At 52.9% G+C, this 17385-nt stretch overlaps 1 protein-coding gene across 2 annotated transcripts; it reads right to left on the bottom strand.

Annotated features, from left to right (window-relative positions):
• TNFSF9 (tumor necrosis factor superfamily member 9) lies at positions 250–4270 on the bottom strand. 2 transcript variants are annotated; one of them, XM_018050942.1, is made up of 3 exons: positions 3861–4270; positions 3184–3217; positions 250–2063 (listed from the first exon to the last, which is right to left on the bottom strand). In XM_018050942.1, exons 1-3 carry the CDS (start codon positions 4122–4124, stop codon positions 1606–1608), a joined length of 756 nt encoding a protein of 251 aa, XP_017906431.1. In that variant the 5' UTR covers positions 4125–4270; the 3' UTR covers positions 250–1605. The 2 variants fall into 2 exon arrangements, with proteins under 2 accessions (XP_017906431.1, XP_017906430.1); XM_018050941.1 differs by having other exon boundaries at positions 3184–3220; positions 3861–4268.

The raw sequence follows: 17385 nt of genomic DNA, 5'->3' as shown, positions 1-17385 counted from the left end.
TAACAACCAGCTCTCATGAAGTAGAAAAATTGAGGAACTTCCCTAGTGGTCCAGTGGCTAAAACTCCACGCTCCTAATGCAGGGGGCCTGGGTTCAATCCCGGTCAAGAAACTAGATTCCACATGCCACAAATGAAGATCTCTCGTGCTCAAAGAAAGACCAAAAGATCTTCAAGTGCTGCAATTAAGTCTCAATGCAGCAAAATGAATAAAACGAAATTAAAAATTTTTTAAAGGAGAGAATTGAATCTGTATTTATTATAAATTTTATTGGCATAAATGTTTAGCAGGCAACCTCCAGCGATAAAATAAGATACTCCCCACTGCAAATTCCATACAGCCAAAACTGAGTGTCACAGAACTCCTTTCTCATTTTTTTTTTTTCCACTTTTGTAACCCAAAGCCAATCTATGCTTGCAGGTGAGAAACAAGCAAATGGAGGTTGATATTTTCCTCTAGACACGGAGATGGAACGAAACAATCAAGATGTGTGTTCACACTTCACTTGCTTTTTGATGATGCTTGGAACTTCTTTGCTAAATCAGATAATGGTTTGACAGCACTATAGAAAGACTTCCTCGATTTTTTTGTGTGCTAGTCACAATATAACAGTTACAGGCAAAACCCACATAAATGTCATCTACATGGTGAACATCTGTTTTCCCAGCACTTTTGAGTGTAGGCAATCAACAAATACATCAAATCGGACTTGTAAGCTTTGTTGCTTCCCCTAGTGTAAATACTATCACCATGGTCCATTTTAAATTTCTAGTGTGGTGACACTGAACACAGAGCTGGCAAGCAATGTCCTGCGACAGAATTACACAGTATTTCCACTACCAGATACAGTAGAGGTGAACTATCTCAAGGGCATAGAAATAATATCATGAGAATAACAAAAATCCCATGCCTAAGGCACGGGGCAGTTTGAAGCCTCAAGATAACTCACATTGTCTAGTAAATGTACAGTACATAGCAGTCATAATATATAAAAATATTTTATTATCCAGCATCAGGTACCACTTCACACCCTCCCTTTGTGTGACCCTGTTACATGGGGTCACACAAAGTCATAGTGTAAAGCCAGCATATTAGATTATCAGCTTGGCAAAAGCTGGAGGTTTTGTCTTGTCTTGTTCCTGGCTGGATCCCCAACACCTAAAACAGTGCCTGATAAATTTTGCATGAGTGAATAAAGCTCACACAGCATAGATACTTGGACCCCCTCCCACAAGTTAGCCCCATGAGTCCCATGGAGTGGGGAGGAGAGGGGTTGGAAATGAGTCTCTATTTCGCACATATTAACATAAATAAGGATGGGGAGAGGGTCTATTTTATTTGCTCCTATTTCTCTAGCCCTGTACAGTGCCTGGCATGGAGCAGAAGCTCAATAAATATCAGTTGAATGGATTAATATAATGTACAGTGTCTGAGCTCAGCTCAGAATAAATACCGAGGGACCCAGAGGATCCTGGAGGAAGAGGGTCAGCAGCACTGACCCCTGGCCAGCCCAGTGAGGTAGAGGAGCTGGGTCCCATCACCTGGGGCCCCAAAGAAGGAAGGGAAGATGCAGTCTTGTTCGAAGAGGTGACACCTAGGCCTCGGGTCACGTGAGCTTTGACAAGGGGAGTCCACTGGGAACTTGGGCGGCCACGCGGAAGAGGCCCCAGACCGTGGATTCTGCTGAGAGCTGCCAGGAGAGAGGCTCCTGGATCGTGGGGCGCAGGTGGACGCTCAAGCGCTGCCCCGCATCCAGGTGCAGCAAGCTGCTCCGGAAACCAGCTGCTGAGTTCCCCGAGGGTGGGGGTGGCAAGTCCAAGGTGAGGGTTAGGGCGGCCCCGGCTTGGTGAGGCTGCAGGTCCAGGGCCACGGAGACGGAGTCGGAGCTGTTGAGGTTGCCGGCCATCACACGCTTCAGAGTCAAGTGCAAGAAAATATAGTAGACTCCGGCCTCGGGGACCACCAGCTCTTGGGTGTGCTTGTCGTAGCGCATGCCTGGCGCCAGAGTCACGCCTGTCAACCCCGGCTCGCTACACCACTGCACCGGCCCTTCGGTCAGTTGTGCTGTGGGAGGGGAAGGTGGGGTACACTGAGCAGGTGTGTATAGCTGGTGAGCGGGGAGCATAGCCCTGGGAAAGGAGGGGAGCGGCTCTAAGGGAGACGCAAAAGTGGGGAGGAGTGTGTGAGAAAGATAAGGGAGCTCAGGGAAGGAAGTGGGGCTTGAGGAGGGGAAAGAGGGGCTAAGAAGGGAGGAAAGGATTGGGGGGGGAGGGGGGAGAGACTCAGAAAGCTGGAGATTGAGGAAGCGGAGGGGAGAGAGGGGGTGTTGGTGGAGGGAGAGAGACTTCCAGGAACCAGGAGGAGGAGGACATGTAATGCCAGAAAGGATGATGGAGGGGAAAGGGGGCTCCTAGGGATGGGAGGAAGGGTTTTGGAAAGAGAGGGGACAGGCAGAAAGGGGATAGAATGGAGGGACTCCGAGAAGGAGGCGGGACGAGAGGGAGAGGGCCGGGAAGGGAAGCTTGCCAGGAAGGAGCAAAGACCCTAGAGGAAAGCTAACGGGAGACAGAAAGGGGTGGAGGGTGAAGAAGGAGGGAATTTCAAACAGAGGAGAGGATGGGGTGAAGGTCTCCTTAAAAGAGACGCGAGGAGGTTGCAGGAGAGTCCGGAAGGGGTAGGGAAAGGGCTGGGGGGAAGAGTCCCCAGAAGACGGAGAGGAAAGGGGGACGGTCTGTAGAGGGAGGATGAGGAGGAGAGTCTGGGAGAGGGAGGGTCAGAGGGAACAGGGCAAGAGTCTCCCTAAGAGGGAGAAGGCGGGTCTCCGGAAGGGGGGAAGGGAAGTGAATAGGAAACGGGGCTTCCAGAATTGAGGGAGGGGAAACGGCTGGGGAGGAGGGGTCCGGATCTCCCAGAGTCCAGTAGAGGGAGCCGACCCCGCTGAGATTTGCGCGGATCCAGGCCCAGCCTTAAGGGGCCGGGGGTCTGAGGTGGGCACAGATGGAGGTCAGAGAAGGAGGAGACCCGGAGAGGGAGAGCCGAGGTTCTAAGAGGGTAGGGGGAGCTTTTCAGAGAAGGGAGGGAAAGAGGGTCAGATTGGGTCAGAGCAGGGGGCTTCCCTCTCCCGGAGTTCTCCCACTTAGTGCACCCTCCTCCCGCTCCCCCGGGTCTTTAGGGAGTCACTCACCTCCATCGGCCACCACCAGCTGCGCGAACACGCCCTGCTGAGAGAAAGGACAAACGCAAAGTGAATAAAGGTCCTTCTACTCGCAACACGCAGCTCCTTGGAAAGTGGGGTCCCCGGGATGTGCGCAAGCCTTGAGCCTACAGTCTTTATGGTCCCTTCCCTTCGCGTTCCAAAAGAACCACCCCGCGCGCGCGCGTACACACACGCGCTGCCCCAGCCCTGGCTGTCTGCAAGGAGAGGACCCCGAGGGCTTAGGAGGGAAATGAGGAGACAGTCCCTCCAGGGGGCTTGATACTGCAGAGTCTTGAGAAGGAAAGGAAGGTACCCTAAGGGTCCGGGAGAAAACCGAGGTTCTTTGCGAGTTACGAAAGAAAAGGGAAACCCCGCGATGGTTGCAGACAGTGTCCCTCAGGGTGCGCATTGGTGAAACGGTCCCCATCTGAAGCCCGGGGTGCAGATGGCGTCTCACGGGGGGTTAGGATTAGAATGGTGCCCCCCTGGAGACCTGGATAAGGAACTGGTGACCTCAGAAATCCAAGAAGGACGGGGAGGTAGGTCTCTCCACCCTCGGCCTGGGACGCAGAAAAGACCTTGCGGGAGGCGGGGACGCGGATGGAGAAGGGGTCCCGGGGCTGGGTACGGGTCTCTCTCGGGGTCTAGATCGGGCAGTATCTCACCTGCGGAGAGTTGGGGAGGCTGGCGTGGGGGTCGGAAGTCTGCTCCAGGCCCACGGGGAGAATCGAGCTGGGCGCGGGACTGGAAACCGGCGGGGCAGGAGTCCCGGGGATGCCCCAGACCCGCACCACGCAGGTGGCGCAGGCAGCGGCAAGCAGCAGCAGCGCGGCGCTCAGAGCCCAGGGCAGCGGGTTGCAGACGCGACCCGGGGGCGCTGGCGACCGCTGGGCCTCAGGGTCCGGGGTGGCGAGGGTGCTGGAGTGCATGGCCAGCTGCGGGCGGCTGCGAGTCGGGTCCTGCGCACCGCCCTTTATAGCTAAGACCGGCTTTCCGGGGAGTGGCCGGTGGGGATCCCAGCGACGCGCTGGGTAGGTTGGTTCCCGCCCGCCCCGCCCCTTGCGGCCCCGCCCCGCCCTCTCCACCTTCTGTCCAAACTTTCCCCAACTTTCTCTTCCCTGAATGTCTCTGTCTCCTTTTCTCTCTAGCTCTCCACGCTCTGCTCCATCAAATCCTCCTGACCCCCAGTTATCTCTCTTGCATCTCCCTGGTCATCTCTTCGCCTCTCTACTTCTCTCTCTTGTCTCTTTCCCTGATTCCTTATCCCTCCCTAGCGCCCCCCACCCCCAGCATTGGGGCTCCTCCAGGGCTCCCCTAAAATCAGCACTTCTTCGGAGGAGTCAAAAGAACAGCCAGGCCTCAGCCCGCTTGTCCTCTGGAGGATAAGTCCTCCCAACGGAACCCCGAGTGCCCTGCTCAGTCCTCTCTCTACTTCCCTCTCTTTTCCCGGGACCCCGGACCTTCCCTGGCCTGCCCCCACCCACCCACCTAGACGCTTCCCGTCAGGGACTCCCTGGACCCCACAAGCAAAAGGCTGGAGAGTCCAGGTGGAGAAATTCCCCTTGTAGGAAAGGGACAACCTTGAGTGAGGCGGAGGAAACTCAAATTTCCCGTTCGCGCTCCCGTGGTGTCCGCGGGGGCGGGAGGAGGAGCGGAGATGCGGCCAGAACTCTGCCTCAAAAGAGGAAGCAACCGTGGATTGACAGATGGCCAGCCCTAGAAAAGCCCTGGGCTCCCAGAGAAGCCCTGCTCACCCCAGACCAGCGGGGTGGACCTCGCCATCCTTCAGGTCTCACTTCCCCTATAGCGCAAGGGAGAATGGACCCGGGAATTGATCTCACCCGTCCACCAGCGGCCCAGGAAATGGGGGGAGGGGTGTTTTGGTTAAACGGAACAAAGATCGGATACCGGCCCTGTATTCAACCTTGTATTAAGCCTCTCTGAGGAATTAAAAGGAGAAAACACTAATGATACTGGCTCTTGTTGACACCTAGGTGTAAAACGCTTCCGTTAATACTAGCGGTTTATAAAAAAGCGCCGTGCCCAAACCAGCATCACCTGGGGACTTGCTAGCTCTGCAGATTCTAGCACCTCAGCCAGACCTATTGACATTCTGGGAACTGAAGCCCTGCAGTCAGTGTCTGAAGGAGCCTTCAAGAACATTCTGACACTTGCCCAAGTTGAAGACCCCACTGCGTTGTACCAAGGTTGTTCCTTCGCACCTGCTGTCCCCTACACCTGGAATGTTCTTTCCCCCCAGAAGTGCGGTCAGCTGTCCTTCTGAGTAAAGAGGAAGAATTAAGGTCCAGCGCCTACTTTTACTGTCTCCCAAAATCTCACTGCAGCCATAGTTAAGGGACTGTTTTAAAACCTAAACCAAAACTTGTCAGCCATGGGGTGGAATGCCAAATACACATTCCCTAGCAAAATACCACCATCAACCACCGTGTCTCACGCCTCAGTTATTGGTGACCTCCTGCCAACTCCAAAAGAGATGTGGTGGGTGGCAGCTAAAGTAGAAGCGTTGGTTGAAAGTAAATTCCCAAAAGAGATACCAGCTCTGCTCCCCAGTAGGGTGGAAACACAGCCATTTCTCGGTTGCTTTTTTTTCCCCTCCAGACCACGGAAATCTCAACATTTCTGGTGGGAGGAATGCAGTTGACAATAGAAGAATCATGATAGGATCATGCGTGAATCAAATGTGTGAACTTGAATGCAAGAGTTGAAACTGTCCCACCTTAACCCTCGCCCCCTCAACCCAGCAGCCAGGACCTGAAAGATGGGGATGGTGGGATCTTTTCTCTGAGGAATCTGACCAGCCAGGAAGATAGATACAAAGGTTCTGAGGACAAAGAGGTTTCACCAGATACTATCGCTCTGCCAAGAAGCTCACAGGCCACGGGCCGTCCAAGAAACTCACAGGCCACGGGCCATTCTATTTATTATTAAACCCCACCCCAAGGCAGCTCACAGACAAGGTTTGCCTAAGCTGACGAAAAAGAGGAATTCAGAGAACTCCCAGGCACCGTTTCGGACAACCCAAATGAAAGTCTCTCTCTCTCAGGCCCCAGTTACATCACCCCTTGAAATTTCCTTACTAGCAGTTTCCACCACGTGAGATACTCTTGTTCGTTTGTTTACTTGCTCGTGGTTGTTTTCCCCCAAGAAACTGTTAAGTCCCAAAGAGGAGTATCTTCGCCTGCCTGGTTTCCATGCTACCTCCAGTACGTAGAAAATTATAGGCCTTGATAGTATTTACTGAATAAAGGAATGAATAAAGTATAATAGTTACCAGCATGGATTCTAGAGGTGGAAAAACCTCAGTCCACTGACATTCTGTGTGTTTTCATTTTGAGGCAGCTGGGAAAATTCAAAATAAGACTCCTGACAGGTACAAATCATGTGTGAAATTCAAATTTCAGTGTCCACAAATAAAATTGTATCAGCACACAGCCACGCTCATTCGTTTCCATACAGTCTATGGTGATTTTTGCAATGTTCCAGCCAAATGGGGTAGTTACAACAGAGATTGTTTGGCCCACAAAGCCCCAAATGTTTACTCTCTCTGGTCTCTCAGTGGAAAGTTTGCTGCCCCCACTCTAACAGTCTTGCATTTCAGCCCTCCAGTTTCTTGCTGTGTGGTCTAGGGCAAGCTGCTTCAGCTCTCTGAGCCTCACTTTTCACATCTGCTAAATGGGAATAAGAGTAAACCTCAAAGGGTAGCTGAGAACTTGCTGTGAGCAGTGACAGGCCCATGGCAAAGGCTCATTCCAGGTGAGCTGGATCACTGAGTTTTCTACAATTCCAATGGCTGGAGGAGTAAAAAAAAACTGAAACTCCAAAAGTCAAAGTCACAGTCAAGGACTTCCAGTGACTTCTGAATTCTAGATGCCAAGGGACTTAGCAGAATTCTGTACACCCCCTCTAGGGTAGGGGAACAAGGCCTGGCAGCCTGGGGAAGGCACAGGCCGCAGCCAGGGAGCACCATGACGCATTGTTGTGGTCGGCACATCTGACATAGACAGCCCCGCCCACCATGGAGCTCTCAGCATCAGTTGCCTCGCACCACATGGTTCAGTAGTCGCACCTCTGTGTTCAGCTGTCTCCCCAGGGGAGAGTGGGCCCTGGTTTCCCTCCCCTCTGGGGGAAGGACCTGAATTCTCTCACCATTGTCATTCCAGGGCTCAAGGGAGGGATTGGGCAGGAAGTAGTTGGAGGGGGGAGAATCCTTCTCCCTTTTCAGAGGCCCAGCAAACAGGCACCTCCTCCAGGAAGTATGCCTTGATTTTTCCTAGCCAAACTCACCTCCTTCTGAGTTCCTGACTGCTTGCCACCCTGTATGAAGTCCATTGGCCTGGATCCTTCGAGTCCCCACAGGCAAAGCCTGAAAGAAATCTTTAGTGATTACTGGGTAAGTGCACAGTGAGAGAGCATGGGACCCAGTAGGGGGCTGTAAACCAAGAAAAGAAGAAAAATGAGAAGAAAAGAACTGAGTGAGATTGGTTTTGAGCTGAGGGAGTGTCCACACGTGTTGAAGGAGGAAATTGAAACTGAGAGAGGAATCACGTTCTCCAGGTTAGGTCTCTAGAAAAGCTGGGTCCGAGTCTCCTTTGTCCTGGGGAGGCCAGGGAAACATAGACCTGGCATGTGAATGCCCTTGCCATATTGTGTAAACATGGCAAGGCACGATGGTGCTTTTAGACTTCTTGGAGGTAGGGTGCTCACCCAGCTACTGTTGAACTGTGTGTTTCCAATGTAATGAGTGTTCAGGATAAGGAAAGTGGGAGTGAGGGGATGTGCCTACAAGAGTGTTTCTAGTTGAGGAACAACAATGGCACATGATCCCATCTCTGAGCCTTGCTTTTCACACCAGCTCCAGGAGTTGGTGATGGACAGGGAGACTGGTGTGCTGCAGTCCATGGTGTCGCAAAGAGTCGGACACGACTGAGCGAAGAGAAGGTCTTGGTGCATAGCTAGCTTTAAATCCCAATTCTGTCTCAAAGCAAATGCCTTCACCTCTCTGCCTCGAGGTTCCCATCGGGGAAGTATAGCTAATACAGGGACCACCTCCTAGGATTACTGTCCCGAATCGGAAGCCAGAATGGCACCTGGCATACACCAAGTGCTCTCCGGCACGGTTGAGGCTGATGGTCTGGGGCCTCTGTGTGACTTGTAGGCGGGGATTTGATCCTGTAGGTGAAGCAGCAGAGTCCAGAAACGAGTGTGTATGTCTGGGCCAAAAGAGAGGCAGGAAGAATTCAGAATGGAAATAGTCAAAAGTGTCATCTAAAGAGAAATGGTCAGATTATCACTCATAGAATCAGTCCAGTAATCAAGCCATGGGGGAGGTTGAGTCATCTATTTGGGGCTCGATAGAGATCTCTAAGGGCTAAGAAAACAAAGAATGCGGATTTGGTTTCAGAGCAAAGACACATTTGCATAGCACATATCTAGAAGGTTTATAAGAAGCTTAGTGGGGGGGGGGGCTTCCCTGTTAAGACTCTGCACTCCTAATGCAGGGGGCCTGGATTCGATCCCTGATCAGGGAACTAGATCCCACATGCTGCAACTAAGACCCAGGGCTGCCCAATAAATAAGTAAATTTAAAAAAAAAAAAAAAAGGGAAGGAAGCTAGAGGAGAATTATCTGCAAAAGAGATCATGAACCTTCCACTGTATAAGCTTCTGCCCACTTACATTTTCCACATTTGCTTTGTCTTGGTTTGTGTGTGTGTTACATACAGAATCGTGGTCAAGTATGAGTACATAGAGAAAGAAACCAGTGGCCACACACAGGCCACACACACACAAATTTTAAGAGATAAAATAAAAAAGAGAAAGACCCGAGCTATTTGGAGGAAGGGAAAATTTTCACACCAGTGACATCAAAGGTAGGAAATGGTGTTTCCCTGCTAATGGCAGTGGATGAACACAGGGATGGGGAAGGCCCAAGCATACCAGGGCAGGCCCGGGGTACCCCTCAGAGGGCCCGGTCCCTGAGAAGCCAGCTCACTCTGCTGGGAAGCAAGCCAGCCTGTCCCAGGAAGGAGGCCCCAGCACGGCTAACACCTGGAAGGGACTCTCCAACTGGCCCAGAAAGGCAGCCACCAGGCAGACACTTGTGTACAAGACATCCCGATTCAGGCAGTACACAAGTACACAAACAAAGACAGACACACAAACACACCACACATACAAACACTGAGACACATAATCACAGATACACAAGAGTAACCACCAAAGCTAGCCACAGACACACACAGAGACACAACAGATACATATTCGGAGCATATACACCCAAGAATATAAGTACACACAATAGCAGACCCACAATCATATGCATACCAAAACAGTGGTGGGGATACACCATACAGGCATACACACAGTCACACACTAAGACATGCCCAGAGATGCGATACTAGACACACAGCTGCCCAAGCTAGCCACAGGAGCGCAAAAGGACAGATTCATGCCCAGAGTCACACACACCCACTAACATATAGCCTGAAAGAGTCTTGAAGGCTCTGGGATATGCATTCAAAGACACACAGTATCAGATGCCCAAAGACCACCAAAGGCACTTAAGTGACTGACACAGGTTGACCTGGAAAGACTGGAAAAGAACACAAATACAAGGGAGCACAACCAAGGAAACCCAGGTCCCGCCCCCAGGGAAGATCCAGGGTCTTTGAGCCACTAAAGATCCACCCCGCCAGGCTCTCCTTCTGGGGCCTATCCCTCCCTCCCTCCCTCAAGGAAACGCTGGGTCCCTTTCCTTGGCAGTGTGGGCCGCGGGCGACCCCTGGTGGACCCGGCGCCTCGGTCCAGGGCTTCACGGAATGGGCGGGTGGGAGGAGGGTGTCTAGGCTGAAAGGATGAAAAGATGCTTCGGCGTTTACTGAAAAACTTAGAGAAAGGAGCGTGGCAACAGGGAAAGGGAGACACCGGAGCCCGGCTGGAACGGGACCAGACAGGGTCTTGGACGCGGGAACAGGGCGTAGGAAGCAGGAGTGGGACTGAAGACCTTCACCCATCCCCACTCGGTGCAACCCCGGGTCCCCGCGGGGACGGTGCTCCAGGGACAGTAAAGACAGGGTAAGCCTGGAGGCGAATTCCCATTGGCCCGCGGCGGACCAATGAGGAGCGGCGAGGACTCCCGGCGTGGCGGAGAGGGACAGGGCAGCCGTTGATGGAGATGGAAGGGTCCCACCTGCCCAACCAGGCTCTCAGCCGGAGAATGACCACCAGGGAATCGCCCAAGGTCTGCAATCGCCAGCACGGAGACGTCTCTCCCAGGAGGACTCTCGTCAACTCCGATATGACTTTGACCCGCGGGACCCTGAGAAAGGTGGGCTGTCGCAGTGCTGCCCCAGTCTCCCAAGCCCTGCCCACTCCCAAGCCCCACCACTTCCCCGTCAAACTCCGTAAGCCCTTTCCACTTCCTTTTCTCCCAGGCCCCGCCCACTCTCCCGCCCTCGGTATCCCAAGCCCTGCCCACTCATCGGCCCCTCCCACTCCCTTGTCATTCTCCCTAGGCCCCGCCCACTTCCTAGCCACCATTGTCCCAAGCCCTGCCCACCCTCCAGTCTGCCCACTTTCCCGTAAGCTCCACCCACTTCTCAGACCAACTTCTGAGGCCTTGCCCATTCTCCTGGCCCACTCACTTTTCTACTTTTCTCGGGCTAGCACTGCCCTCTCCCCAGGCTCCGCCCTTTTATTGTCTCCCTAGTCTGACTTTCCTGGAGACTCCGGTCTCTTGAGTATTTTGTCCTGGGTTACACTTTTCCAGCTCTCTGCCCCATTCCAAGTCTTTGAACCATCCCCACTCCTACTCTGACTTTCCTGGAGTCCTCTGGTCTCGGAGCATTTTGTCTGAGCACTTAGTCCCCACCCACTTTGTTCCTCTCCACCTTCTTCCAGACCCCACTCAAACTTTCAAGACCTTACCCCCAAATCAGTCAAGTCCCTGAATGGAATAGGACTCCCAACTAATGGAGTCAGGGAGGCCTCAGTTTCCTCCAACCCTTAGGCCATCCTCAGGAAGGTCCCACCCCCTTGGCCATTCTCGGGGTTGCCCTGCCCCCTTGGCCATCTAATTACTCGCCTGCAATGGGACCCCTCCCTGCCCACCTTGATCTTTACCATTCAAACCAGCCTCTCCCCCGCTGTCACCAGATCGCCTCTTGAGTTCTAATCCCAATCCGGGTGGGCATGCCAACCCCTTGGTTCCCCACAGGCAATCAACTTACCATATACCATCTTGGCCTTGCCTGAGTTGGTGGTCCGATACCAGTGCCTGTGGCCTGGAGACCCGCGCAGGACACCCCTGTTCCATCCGCTGCCACACTCCTGGACTGCCAAGCTGTTGGTGGCTTTGGACTTATTCTGTCTTATGCTGGGTGAGCCCCCTCCCTACCATCCTTGAGCCCCTGCCCCGTGTGGACACCCAAGAAGCCTTGGAGGGAATTTGTCTTCCTGTGTGTCTTTATCTGAGGTTTGCTAGGCCTGGGGCTGGCTGCCTGCCCTAATGTATGTACTTGGGACATTCGTGTCATCAGCATATTTCTGGGATGTCTGGGTCAATGAGACTCTGCGCGAAGGGAGCAGAAAGGGACTCTCCACAAGAATGGATTTTGTGTGCTTACCTGTCATCCTGGAGCTGGATGCTGGCCAGCATCCAGCTGCTCATCTTTTTTTTTTCAGTCTTGTGTATGACTTTACGTGCTGTAAGTCTCCTTGAGTCGTGTATCTGAGTCTGTCTATGTGTCTGTGGTGGGAGGTTGTGTTTGTACTATATATATCTCTGTGTACGTTTTGACTATGTGCATGTTGTGTGCAAGTCCCTGGGTCTATCTGTATGTCTGGGGCTGGTCCGTGCTGCACTCACATCCATGTGAATGCATAATTCTGTGTGTGTATGCACATGTGTGCATGTATGCGTGTGTCCGTTTGGATCCCTGAGTTGCATATTGTATTGCAGTGTTGCCTGCTGTATTGGCTTGGTGGGGGGGCGCGGTTCACTGTGGGTGACTCCTATGCATGCACTTGATCTATGGGAGCCTGTGACTATGCATCTGGTGGTCCATCCAATGGTATTTGTGTAGCCAGCTTTGTGTCTGGGTCTATATGGGCCTATGTGTATTGTGGGTATACTGTTATATGTCTGTGTGTGTACATCTGAATCTGGGTGTCTGGGTCAGACTGTGTGGTTGTATAATTGTGTGTGTCGGATTCTGGGTGTGTGGGTACCCATGTGGCCTGGGCTTGCTTGGGGTCCAGATGTGTGGCTGGCATAGACCAGTGTACCCTCAACTCCCCAGTGGGTAGAACTAGTGACCAGAGCTCCTTTGCTGGGATGCGGAGGCCAGGCTGGGACACTAGTTTGGCCCTTCCAGCCCAGAGAGGGAGCTGGGGATGGTGAGAGGTCGGGTTCCAGCTGCCTGACTCCACTAGGCTTCAGTGGATGACAGAGTCAAGACAGGGAGGGAAGCCTGGTATAGGCTTGTAGAATGAGCAGGCCTACACCGGCTGGAGACAGGCCCCCTGGTCTGCCCGACTTCAGGATAGTAGTGTCAGGTGAGGGGCCCCAGATGCGGCTCACACACAACTTTGCTACCGTTTTCTCCCAGCTCAGTCAGCCACAGAACCATCCACATAGGCATGAAACACACACAGATACCAGACACAACCACACACACCAGCGCAACCCACACATCCGTGGATACGATGTATAATCTTTTTTTTCTGTCTCTCTCATACACACACACAGACATGTACTCATGAGCACCACAAACACCTATTCACACCACAAACACCTATTCACACCACATACACATAACACAGACATAGCTATCCATCAGCACACATACACATTCACACACAAAGACACACAGAGCCAGTCATACACATGTACATGCATCCGTGAAGACACACACACATACGGAAAGAGTGAGCCCTTCCACCCTTATCCCTTCCATCATTATCCTTGCCCCTTACCCACCTCATTCCCAAGACCCCACCTGTTGAATGGGTCCCTGGGGCTCTGGCCTCCTCTGGCCTCCTGGCCAGACTGTCCTCCCTGCCCATGTCCCCATGTCCAGGCTGTGGAGATGCTGGGAGGACAGACTGGCCAGAAGGCCTAAGGCGAGTCAACCTCAGGTGACCCGTCCATGAGTGGGGTCATCTCCACCCCCTGCAGTCAGCCTCCCCATTGTGCTGAGTGAGACCGGTTTGCTGGAACCCCACATCCAGGGCTTCTTTTGCAATGACACCACCATCCAATACCCCCGGATGGCCCATTACATCATCGAAGACTCGGCACTCATGAAGATGAGCTTCTTCATCTCCATCTTCACGGTAAGAGGCTGGCCACTTTCACCTCAAGCTGTGGTGACAGGCTATGAGCGAGTTCACCCCTTTTTCTGGCACAGTGGGAACCCCCACGGATTATAGATCTAAAGCAGGAGTAAATACAACCTCTTTTTCCTACTGAAATGGGACATTTCACTGCTCAGTGGCATAAAACCCCTTTCCTTGAGGACAACGTAAGCCCCCACTTTTGACTTCGTATAGGGGAAAGAACCCCCTCTCTGCCTTAGGCATAGAACAGGAAGTTCAGCCCCACCTCCCCCCAGTAGACTGGGAAGCCCCAATCCTTTATGCAGAAGGCAGGAAGCAGCCCTGCCCCCTGGGAAGGTGGGAAACCTCCTCCTTTCAAACATGGAACATCCTGCTTCTTCCTCCTGGTGACAGGGGATGTTCCACAATTTTCCAGCATTTGGGTGGAAGCCCATCCTCTTTACCTGGTATAATAGGAAGTCCTGCCGTTTTCAGATATGAGACAGGAAATCCTGCCTATATATGACATAAATTAGGGAGATGTCCCACCTCTTTTCCTGGTATGACAGGAAGTCCTGCCCTTTGTACATATGGGACAGGAAATCCTGCCTATGGCTGACATAAACTAGGGAGATAATGTCCCACCTCTTCTCCTGGTGTAACAGGAAGTCCCACTCCTTTCAGATATAGGACAGGAAATCCAACCTATGTCTGACATAAGCTAGAGCCACGCCCTGCCTCTTTTCCTGGTATATTGAAATCCTACCCCTTTCAAATATGGCCCCCCCCCACCTTTCCCTGGTGATAATGGGAAGCCATATTCCTTGGCTTAGGAGTCTTGCCCATTTCAGACACAGGGGTGGGAGAAGTCACCCATTTGTGTGTGTGTGATGGAATGAGAAGACCCACACTTTTGGCTGGTTTAGTGGGAAACAACAACCTCCCTTCTATATGCGATAAAGCGTGGAGGATTTACCTCCCTCCTTGCACCCTCTGCCCTCAGTAGTGACCCCCTCACCCATCCACTTCGGCTCCACAGATCAGCCTGGGAGAGCTGATTCGGGTCAGGGGCCTGCAGCTGAGCTCGCCAGCCTTCATGAGCAGTGCTTACACGGCCATGATCTACAAGCAGCTGGGCGCCTTCATCTTTGGTGGCCTGGCCAGCTTCTCCCTGACCAGTATCACCAAGATAACCACAGGTCAACTGCGGCCCCACTTCCTGGCCACGTGCCTGCCTGATCCAACCTCCTTCGACTGTGAGAACGGCTACATCACCAACTACAGCTGCACAGGGCATCCTGAAGATGTCCTCGATGCCAGGCGTGTGGGTGGGGGGAGGAGAACCCAGGAGGTGTCCCCACCCCACCCCACTCCACCCCCAGCTGATATCCATGCTCCCCCTGCGCATCCCCTAGGATGTCCTTCTATTCTGAGAACGCCTCCTTGGGGATGTACTGCATGGTGTATCTGGTGGTGAGTGTTGGTGGGAGGTGAGCTGCACACCCAGCAAGGCCAGAAAATGCTCCATTGTTCCCCCCACCCCCACCATCCCATGGTCAGTGCCCACAGTGCCAGGCACAGCTCCCACAGAGCTTGTGTGTTCCCCGAGTCAGAAGGGCAAGAGTGGGGTGGGCCCATCTCCGCTTAAGATTCATTCAGTGTCCTGGTCCCAGAATAGCAACTTGCAGAACCCTCTGTCCCCCCCGACCGGCCCCTGCCCTTGCAGCTGGAGAGGGCTCATGCCAGGCTGGGTCTGTGCCCAGGACTGGGCTCCACCAAGGACCGCAGGAAGGGAAATCACCCAAGACCCAGCTGAGGTGAAGATCTAATATTTAGGTAATAAAATGGTAGGAAGGGAAGGGGGGGTGGGAGTGGGGCAGAGGGAGTTGCCTCTGGGAAGGAGCCAACAACCCAGGAGCATAGATTTGGGTGGCAGAAGCAGATTAGAGCCAGCCCAAAGCACCCAAGCTCAGTGGTGGGCAGACAGAACGACACAGAGGCTCCAGCCACCGGGGCACGTGACGGTCACACAACTGCCTTTACACCAGCAATGTTTTCTCCCTGGAAGCAGATTCAGCTGCCAGCTCCCCCAAACCATCCCTGCCCCTTTGCATTTTAAGACAAAGTAATTACAGCTTCCTGTAGTGATAAAAGCGCAGGGTTTTGGAGGTGGATGTACATGCTCTATTCCCAGCCTCAACTTTGTGTGACACTAGGTGAGACCTTGAACCTCAGTTTCCTCATATGTTTGGAAATAGCACTTGCCTCCTAGAGGTGTGGTTTCATGAGTTAACACATAGATGAACTGATACCCTCAAAGGACTGAGAACAGGATCTGGCCTAAAGGTCACTATTAATCATTAATAACAAGCAAAACAGACTCCCTTCGTCCCCGGGATGGGGCGGTGGTTGGGGGACTGGGTGCACGCCAACATGCCAACGTGCACAGACAGACCACACACAGCTCAGAGGCCGGCCTTGGTCTGATTTTTGTACGGAGTGGACAATTTCATGAACAGAATATTCTGGATCTCGAGGAATTCCCCCACCTCTTAAGTGTCCCTCAAGTGCCCACAGTTGATCTTTCCCTGAAACACACAAGCACCACTGTCCCGTTCTTCTTGCTCATCTCTAGGAAGTAAATTTCACCTGATGGGATTTTTTGTTTTCTGTTTTCCATTTCAAAATCAAGAGCCCAAACTCTGCTCCTTGAGGGTTCGCCGATGAGGCCACTCTGCTTCGATTGGAGACCTGACGCAGGAAGTGGCAGTGCCCACTCACAGCTTGAGCCTACCCGGAGGGTCTCACCTGACTCTTAGGAAATCATTCACCACCTAACAATTCTCCCAACGCTAGCATGTAGTTAAGAGCACACAGTTCTCTTACAGTGATGGACACAGCCCCTACCCTCTTTAGAAGCTGAAATACATTTCCATACAAAACTGGCAGGTTCAGATAGAAAACACGGGTGGGCACAAAAATGCAGCCCCGGGGTGGAGTCCCTCTGATTACCCTCTCCCAGGGTTTCAAGGCACTGCCACCCGCCTTCCAGCTCTACATACAGGCCGGTTCCTGGGGACAGAAAATCTGGCTCTTACGGCCCACCATCCAGCTCCTTTTCTTGTCCCTGGCTCTGCTGACTGGCTACATCCGGGTCTTGGACCACTGGCACCACCCCTGCGATGCTTTCTTCGGCTTCTTTCAGGGAGCTTTGATGGCTTTCTGGGTAGTAAGTGATGCCATGGGACACCTGGGTACAGGGAGGGTCTGCTTGTCTGGGAGCCCTTGGGTATGCCTGGCACTCCTCATCTCCCAGGAAGGGAGTGCAGGAGAGGCCAGACTGGAGCGGGGGAGTGGCCATGGAATGAAGGTGACGTCAGCCCACCACAACCTCTCTCGGCTTCATCCCTGCAGGTTTTCTACATCTCAGGCAATGCCAAGTCCCAGAACCACCTATGCTCTGTGTGCCACGTTCCTCCCCACTTCCCCTCTCTGTATTCCTCCCCCGCGGACCCTCAGGGAACCCAAGGCATGCCCTGATGCAGAGAAAGACAGAGGGCACCCTCTGCTTTCCAGGGCCTGTGCTCCCCAGGGGGGCTAGTCCAGGAAGCCCCACCTGTTTGGAGCTCAGTCCTGACCCCAGATCAGCCCTGCCCTGGAGGGGTGACACAGGAAGCCCCATTTTCCTGGGGCTGAACCCCAAATTAGCCCTTCCCAGCAGGGCCACTTCCACTTCATGTTTTTATGTTTTCTTGCTATATTAAAGAATGAAATGCCAATACCGGCTTTATGAATTCTTGAGAGATATTAACATGGATTGATAGACTTTGTATATCAATCCGGGAACCATGTC

The sequence above is a fragment of the Capra hircus genome, chromosome 7 (assembly GCF_001704415.2).
Source record: "Capra hircus breed San Clemente chromosome 7, ASM170441v1, whole genome shotgun sequence".
NCBI classification, from domain to species: Eukaryota; Metazoa; Chordata; class Mammalia; order Artiodactyla; family Bovidae; genus Capra; species Capra hircus.
The sequence above is the reverse complement of the archived record's forward strand: the minus strand, read 5'-3'. Positions and strand labels throughout refer to the sequence as shown.

Bases quoted from the DNA above. Each gene is read 5' to 3' on its own strand.
- TNFSF9 (XM_018050941.1), bottom strand. From the start codon at position 4,124: ATGCACTCCAGCACCCTCGCCACCCCGGACCCTGAGGCCCAGCGGTCG. The intron at 3,221-3,860 runs GTGAGATACTGC...CCTTTCTCTCAG, and splicing joins GCCTCCCCAACTCTCCGCAG to CAGGGCGTGTTCGCGCAGCT. The intron at 2,064-3,183 runs GTGAGTGACTCC...CCCCTCCCACAG, and splicing joins GCTGGTGGTGGCCGATGGAG to CACAACTGACCGAAGGGCCG.